At 28.2% G+C, this 9,459-nt stretch overlaps 1 protein-coding gene across 1 annotated transcript; it reads left to right on the forward strand.

Annotated features, from left to right (window-relative positions):
• Window positions 1-277: 277 nt before the first annotated feature.
• On the forward strand, window positions 278-718 carry LOC130965759 (protein AGENET DOMAIN (AGD)-CONTAINING P1). Its single transcript, XM_057890519.1, has one exon. The coding sequence runs from the start codon at window positions 278-280 to the stop codon at window positions 716-718; it is 441 nt and encodes a 146-aa protein (XP_057746502.1).
• The last annotated feature ends 8,741 nt before the right edge of the window (window positions 719-9,459 follow it).

The raw sequence follows: 9,459 nt of genomic DNA on the forward strand, positions 1-9,459 counted from the left end.
ATCAAAAGTTGCAAATTTATAGAAGAAAATCCAATAGATGGATATAAAATCAAAAGCATTGAAACCAAAAATGAATGCTTATTTATTACATACCAAAAAAAAAAGGAGATATTTATTCTATAGATTTTATGAAAAAATTTTCCAAAGCCGCAAATTTATTTCATCCATTTTTTAAAAAAGAAACAACAAAAAACCACGATTCTCAACTATATAAGTGTTCACATAGTCATATATCAATTGCTCATAATCCCAAACTTGTAAGAAATTTTTTGTAGTCATGCGTCCACCAGTTAGGAGTAGGGTCAGGTTTCAAATAGGGCAGAAAGTGGAGGTGTGTGGTAAAGAAGAAGGGTTTTTTGGTTCTTATTATGAAGCCACCATTGTTTCATGCGTTGGTAGCTGCTACCTTGTCCAATATAAAAACCTTCTAAGTGCTACTGAGCCTAATAAGCCTCTCGTTGAGATGGTGAAACTTAAGGACCTTCGCCCTATTCCATCGGAAGATCTTGGATCTCATGAATTCATTGTTAATCAAAATGTTGATGTATTTGACAATGATGGTTGGTGGGTTGGAAAAATTACCAGTAAGAGGGGTTCCAGATATTCTGTGTATTTTTCTTCCACTAATGAGGAGATTGTTTATCCTTCTTCCCAAATTAGGGTTCACACAGATTGGATTGATGGGTCGTGGGTATATCAGGATGGAAATCAACAATGAATATACAGTTGGACTTTCTTTCCCGTTTCTTGAACATGAATAAATAAGATGTCATGATGAATAAGTTCTTGTTATTTTTATTTCTTATGTTTGATGTAATTGGGTTGGGGAAAGAATATGTAGGTTGAAATTTGGATGTGCTGCTTTAAGCTTATTATGTCTCTTTTTATATGTATTAATAAATGAATGCGTTGTTTTCTATTCGATCTGCACTGTACTCATCAGATCGGATCAGATACGATATTTGCATTTTTTTAAGTTGGATCCGATATCGGGTATATCGGGTATATTCGCATAATTTAATAAAATTATTTTAAAGTTCTTTTGACTCTAAAAAATCTATTTTTTCCACCTGTTTAAACTTATTTACTCCTAAAATATTATCAATAAAAGTTCTCTCGAATAACAAAAGAAAAATAATAATACAAGATCTAAGTTTAATTATTCTAAGTTAAAGTACAACATAAAAAATTAAAAACAAGATATTATAAAATTCATAAAATAACATACTAAAATTCATATCACATTAGCGTTTACTTTCTTAAACTATGCTATTTATATGAGACATGCGGATATGCGAATTTGCGGATCGGATCCGCGAATATCACTGCCAAATTTGCAATCCGATCCTACCATAGTATGGATCCGATTCGATCCGATCCGATAGCTTTGTGGATTGGATAATATCTATAAAATTCGAATCGAATGCGGATAATTAACGTAAATATGCGGATATTATTCGATCCATTTGCAACCTTAATAGTTATACTGTGACTTTGCCAGTGTGTGATATTTTTGTTCATTTTTAGTGCATTTTTTAGTTAGTAGAAGTGTCAACAACATCAAATATGATAATATCTATCATTTCTTGATATATAACAAGTTCTAGAGGCACAAAATCAATCTTGTATACATCAATATATTTATTTATTATTTTTTTATATTTTAAATGAAATATTTTTTATAAAACTAAAAAAATGATAAATAAATATATTGATACTTTCATAGTTAATTTTGTGCTTCTAGAGCTTGTATTTGTTCTACAGATTATCGATCTTGTTCTTGTACTGCTGTTATATAGGACATTCCATTAATTATTTAATTTTGACCTCAGGGTGGGACTACATCAAAGATAAATAAAATTTTTTGGATTCAAATAGGATACTTTAAACCTTAAAGATAAAAACAGAATTACGTCCAAACGTAGAAAACTAATTTAATACTTTATCATTTTTTTTAAGCATAATCACATTCTAAAACGATGATATTGTAGCATAATAAAATTTTGAAATGATAGATACTGTGGAATGAAAGAGTGTAATATATTATTCTATATGTGAATGTGAAATCACCTCTTTCTTTCATAGATTAATTCTTTAAAATTTATGATAGCATATTAGAATTTATCATTTTAGGTATAATATCTACCATTTATTACACACACACTCTCTCTAATTCTTTGAAATTTATGATAGCATATTAGCATTTATCATTTTAGGTTTACTATTTACCATTTAGTACTTTACACACACACTCTTTCTCTCATGTATATAATTTTCTTTTTTTTTTAATCAAAGATAGAGAGACTTGAATCCACAATCTCTTAAGTGAATATAAAGAGACTATGCCATTTGAACTATAACTCATTGGCCTCTTCCATATATATAGTTATACATAAGAATTGTGTTAATGTAATACCTAATATGTAGTATACATAATTTTTACAAGGGTGTTCTATTCTCATTCTCATTCATTTGTTAATTTTAATTAATGATTACACACTTTCAATTCCATCTACAATGAAACATAGAATTTCATAGAAATATTCAATTGATAAAATTAGACATGAATGTATTTAGAGATTAATCTGTTAAATATTATAGTAAAATGGAAATCGATTTATAACTTAACAAATTTCAAGAAGAATGATATCTAGTAATATTAGTGATCATAACTTATTAGTAATAAAAATCAAAAGAATACATTTGTGTTTTCATTATTTATTAATAGTGTTATCATCTTAATGATTTAAAATAGAATAATACTACACATATAAATCTATTTATTAATCAAGTCTAATTAAATTGATCTAATAATATAACAAAAAGCAGTTATAACTAATATTATTTTAACTCTCATTATGTAATTTAATTAGACTTAATTCATAAAAAAACTTAAACGTGTAATATTACTCTTTAAAATAAACGAATAAAATGAGAATAAAACTAGTTACAATCTTAATAATTATAATTTCTTTTTTAATATCTAGTCATTATTTATTCTTTACTTTTTATTTGTATATAAATAATAGAGTAATATTAGATAACCCAATTTTTTCAATTAATATCAGTCAACTTCTTTAAAATTATTTGATTATCCTAAATTTTAAATTATAATCCTAAATTCTAAAGTTTGCTAATATTAATTAACTAATTAAAATTTTATTTTTCATGCTTTCTCTCAATATGATATTTTCTTATCAATATATATTATGCTATAAATAATAAATCTATGATGCATATTCAACCTTTTCTTCCAAATTTAATGTAAGTAAAGACTGATTTATTTGGTCTTTGGCATAAGCAAGCAAATTCTTATTCTTATACATGCATGCCAACTCAAACAGACAGAAATTTATTTTGATGTTTCTTTCTCCAAAGAAGGATTCGATGCTTCCATATCTTTTGAACTTTATTTTGCTGAAAATTAATTAATTAGATTAAGCTTATGCTTAATATATAAATAGTTGGATATTTATCACTAAACATGTTAAGCAATATTATATATTTTGCTGTAAATATTAACGTCAACAATCAACAAATCATGCCAGTTAATGTCTTATCCACTGAAAGAACAATCATCTAAGATAGAAACGATAAAGAAAAAAAAAAGAAAGTAACAAAATTTAATTCAAAAGGTTCTTCAGTTCACCTATCCCTTGTCTATTTGATGTCTTTGATATCAAATATCTAGTTAGGCATATATCTTATTTGGTGGTAATAATTTGAAGTTTAATACCAGTTAATGAAAAAACAAAGAGGCAAATATCTTTGATGGTAATAATTTGAAGTTTCAATAATGAGTATATATACCTCATCAATGATGAGGGATCAAATATTATTATGGTTGAGAGAGAAAAAAAAAGAGAGAGAAAAAGGTAACAATTTTTTTGTATGCCTAACTATGCTTTTATGCCTTTTTATGTACATTAGATGTATACTTTTGATGCTCATCACAACCCATAGAAAAAATTCTTGACTTAGAAATTCTGTCAAGAACAAAATCCAAAATAATATATTAGAATCTTAAAGTAGAGTTATAAAATACATAACAAAAAAAAGGTATTTTACTGTTTAATCCATTATAGCTGAAACATAGAAAACTATAATGATTGAGTAATTAACGATTAGAAACAACTAAATTCAACTATAAATAACTAACACAGCAATAATTAGCAACTTAACAATTTAACAAACTAATAACATAGCAGCAAAATTTGAAAAACACAGCAACCAGCAGCAAAAAAAAAAAATTTAATAAATTCAGCAAAAAATAACTTACACAGCAAGCAAAAAATTGAAAGAATACATTAAAACATTAAAGCTATCAGATTTAAAATTATCAAATTACAACTTAATAAAACCCTAAACCTCAATTTGGTTGTTAGCTTAGAAATTTGGTACATTATTGGGTGAAGGAGTCAGAGAAAAAGGGAACAAACATACTTGAACATGTAGACAGTGACGGAATGGAGCAGCAGCTCCGGCGGCAGCGCGGTCAGCCATGGCTTCCTCCGGTGACTACCCAAATAGTGGCGACGACGAAGGAGCAACGGCGACGAGAGGCACGAACGGCGGCAACTCCTCCTTCTGTGCACTAGCCTGCGTTCTCTTCTCCCTCTCTTTTTTAATAGCGACGCGACGACGACACTGAACGACGACAACGACGATCTTGACAGCAGCTACGGCGTGCGACGATCCCTCCAGTGGCGGCGTGGATTGTAGTGGCCCCCCTCCGCTCTCTCGCTTTTGGCTTGACGACGTCCCTCTCTCTCAACGTTTCCTCCCTCTCCTTCTCAGTTCTGACAATGACAATAGCGTCGGCCGCACCTAGCCTCGTCGGCGCCGTCACCTCCCTCTATTCTTCTCCCAGCCTGTGGGTAAGGGGGGTGAGGGGATAAGTGTGAGCGAGGGATAGGATTGTGAGGGTTAGTGTGTGTTTTGAATTTTAGGATTAGGGTTGATAATTTTAATCAAATCAGGATATAAAGTATCAATTTAAGATTTAATTTAATCTTTTAAAATTTATTTTAAAAATATTATTTAATTATCAATTTGCTAATTAATTTTTAATTAAGTATTTTAATTTAAAATTTTAATATTTAAATTAAATCATATAAAATTTTCATTAATTTTTAATTATTAAAAATTTTAAATTTTAAATATATAAAATCGTGACTATAGACTCCTTTAGGTCACTCTCCAAAATCGTAACAGTAGACCCTTTTAGGTCACCCCACAAAACTGTTACCATAGAAATCTTTATGTCATTCTCTAAAACCGTGACCACAGATCTTTTTAGGCCACTCCTAAAATTGTGACCACAGATACCTTTAGGTCACTCTTCAAAACCGTGACCATAGACCCTTTTAGGTCACCCTCCAAAACTGTGACCATAGACCCTTTTAGGTCACCCTCCAAAACCGTGACCATAGACTCTTTAGGTCACCCTTTCGAAAAACTGTGACCATAGACCGTTTTAAGTCATCTCCCAAAATCGTGACCATAGATACCTTTAAGTCACCTTCCGAAACCGTGATCATAGACCTTTTTAGGTCACCTCCCAAAACCGTGATCATAGATCCTTTTAGGTCACCTCCCAAAACCGTGACCATAGGCTCTTTTAGGTCACCCATTCGAAAAACCGTGACCATAAATCCTTTTAGACCACCCCCAAAACCATGATCATAGATACTTTTATGTCATCCCACAAAACCATGACCATAGACCTTTTTAGGTCATCCTCCAAAATCGTGACTATAAACCCCTTTAGGTCACTCCCTAAAACTGTGACCATAGAATCTTTTAGGTTACCTCTCAAAACTGTGACCATAGATCCCTTTAAGTCACCTCCAAAATCGTAACCATAAACTCTTTTAGGTCACCTTTTTTTTTTTGTAAAACTGTGGCTATAGACCTTTTTTAATCACAGTAAAAAATAGTGATCATGAACTCTTTTAGATCATTTCTAAAACTGTGACCATAAACTCTTTTAGGCCACTTTTTTAAAAAACTATAATCATAGACATTTTATGACCACCCTTTTTTTAAAAACCGTAACCATAAATTTTTACCGTAACTTTAGAATGTCTATAGTTACGATTTTTTATTGTAACTAAAAAATCTGTAACCATAAATCTAAAATATTATAATGACTCCTAAAATGACATCTAACTCATCGATTTATGATGAAGCCAATGCTAAGAATCCAAAGATATGGGATGATGTGGATGTTGAGCCCAACCTCTCCATAGGAACAAAATCTTATTTGCCGATAGAATTTACTCTTCAAGCACAGTAAAAGTAGGACTAAAGATATTCTAGAACTGCCCTGAAGGCGACAAGTTGTTAAAATTGAGTGAAATCATGTTTCAATTTTTTTTTCCAATTAGTTGACTTGCTTTGAATCCTACAATATATTTATAAACATTATTTAAAAATCGATAATACCAGAAAGATAAAAAAAATTAAATTTATTTTATTTAGTATTTATTAATTATAACTATAATTAATAAATACTAAATAAGACTGTTTTGACTAATTTTTTTTTTGTTTTTCAATCATTATTCTTTAAAAATTTATGTTCTCTCGTTGAATAAATGGAGAAAAGAAACAAACATTTGATTTCAACCATATTCTAATTTGGGTTCAGATATGTGAAATACCAAAATACTTAAAAGCTAGTGTTTATAGGAAAGAAGTTTGAGTATAAAGTTGGAAATGTGTTGGACTCTAGTATTTTCCAAGAGTAATATAAACTGTTATTTCAAACCTTGAAAGATATACTTTAACTCAATACCCAAATAAGATTATTGGAAATGGAAGAGAAAATGTTATTTCTCACTTCCATTCCATTGGAAACCACTTGCTGCTTTTTTCCTCCTGGAAATATCTTATATGAGTTCCACCCCCTCTCTATGTATGATGATGATTATCTACATCTAATTACTTTTATGAAAGTCTGCATGAAGTTTGATCAAGAAGCAAATATGGCTGCCAGCCTGCCACTATCAATTCTCGCTCTATAACTCAGTTTTCATCCATAACCTGCAATAGAAACGAGGCAAAATATTAGATGATGCCAAAACATTTCAACTATTAAATGGTTTACGTAACAAAACATATTTTTTAAATTTTTAATAATTATCAAATAGTTTTTTAATTTAATTTATTTAATTTTAAAATTTTTAATTTATTATTTTATTATTCATTATTCATCTGTTGAACTTATTTTTTTAACTCTATTATTAACAATTTAATATTATATCAATACTATTTATCTTTAATCTCTTTCTCAATTTTATTTTTGGTTTAGAATTCTAACTTTAATTTATCTTTTCACTCCTAATATTAACAATTTTATAATTTATCATCAACTTATTTTTCAATTGTCCAATTTCTATAATTTGTAATTGTTTTATGAATCTTTTTCACTTTCTGTGTCATCACTCTTGGTGTTTTGTTAAATATGCATTCTTTTAAATTACAATTTTCTGCAAAACAATCTATTGAAAAAATCATCTAGTTAATTAGATAAAATTATTTTTCTCTCATCTACGGACTCAATCTATTACTAGAATTAAACAATTCTCTTTTTTTTTTTTCACAGAACTAATTTATTTATTGGAGAAAACATTCAATCAATTGAACTAAAAGACACTAAATTTATTTCATTCATTATTCTGAAAGCAATCGATTGTATAACTCAAAAATCGATTGCTATATATATATAAATCAAATCAATTAGATATTCATCTAATTAATTGGATGATAGCAACATTATAATTATGAGAAACATAAAATGTTCCAATCAAAAGAAATTAGTCTATCCAATAGTGAAATAATTAAAAATTTAACATATCCAAAAGTTATTACACATATATAAGTTTTAGAAAATTAAAATAACAAATCTGAACCGTACAAAAAAACGATAGAGGTAAGAAAGAGAGACAAGACATCATAGCAGCTAGACACACAAACACAATATAAAGAATGCTTGTTATTATATTTGTACTTCGAGTCAAAAAGCACATATATAGCCTGGATTGGGAAAACAAAAACTCTATAATTGCATTAAAACAATTATGTTCCATGATGCTGATCTCAAGAGTTAAAGTGTATAAAAATTTAATAACCATGGTAAAAATAAAAAATAAAAAGTTAGCACTAACCTGTAATAGACCGTAAATAACAATTATTAACTAGATTGAAGTCTCTAATTATTACTATCTACAGTATTAATAGATTCTAAATAGGTATCATTATAATCTAATCCATCTGCTTCATTTTTTATAACATTGTTGTTTATGTGATTATGTCTTTCTGGTGAAGGATACGTTGTTTTCTTATGTTTTTTTATGTGACAAACACTATAATTTGCCACTTCTTTTTAGATGACCGTCCTAAATTTAAAGTTCTAAAAACCAAATCGATCATTAAATTAATAGAATTAGAAGTTTAAAAGGTTAAAGATTTAATTAAGGTTCAATCCAGATTACCTCAAATATAGTAAAAATATATATTTATGTATAAAATATAAATTTATTTAAAGAAAAGTGTCTTTTGTATTTTATAATTTTAAACCAATTAACCTCTATAAAAATTATACCGATTTAACTGATTAACCAATTCTTTAACCATCTTTTGTTAATTCTTTAGTTAATTTGTTGCCAATTAATTTTTATCTGAATCGACTAGTTTGGTGGCCAGTTCTCAGAAAACATGCCCAATTAATACTATTATATATACGAGTTCAAATGCCCAATTAATAAACAAAAATGACTTTATTAGAAAATGACTTTATTCCAATAATAATAAAAAAAAAAGAAATAGTCAAAATTAAGAATTAACTTTGTATATGAAATATAATATGACTTTATCTTCCACTATTCTTTATTATTATATATATGAATCTTCCCCTAAGTTTTTTATTCTCCATTCTCCTATTTTCTCTTTAATTATTCAATAATCATCATATCTTATATTTTGGTCTAGTATAGTAGTCAACAGATAATTAATAAATAATTTGGGCATCAATCTAACTTGAATTAATTTAGTAATTAACTTAAGTTGAATTAATTTAGTAGTTAACTTAAGGTTTAATTATTTTGTAAGTCTCTATAATTTTATCAAATTTTTAATTAAGTCTCTAAATATTTTTTTAATTTAGTCTCTCTATGTTAAATATTTTTTCAATTTAGTCTCTATTGTGACAAAAATATTTAAAATAATATAATATTCTATTAGAAAAATGAATATTCTCATTATTAGGTTAGAATACCTAATTGAGTAGACCTCCATATTTTCAAAATTACAAAAGGACTCTTGGTATTTTGTCCCAAAGTCAGAAAATTCTAGCCAGCCCTAAGTTATTCTCCAAAGCTCCCATGGCTGCGTTTCTCTTCCATCCCATTTTAGTGTTGTCGTTTGTCGCTTGGCATCGTCTGTTGCTTGGCAGTCGTT

Source organism: Arachis stenosperma, chromosome 3 (genome assembly GCF_014773155.1).
Source record: "Arachis stenosperma cultivar V10309 chromosome 3, arast.V10309.gnm1.PFL2, whole genome shotgun sequence".
Lineage (NCBI taxonomy): Eukaryota > Viridiplantae > Streptophyta > Magnoliopsida > Fabales > Fabaceae > Arachis > Arachis stenosperma.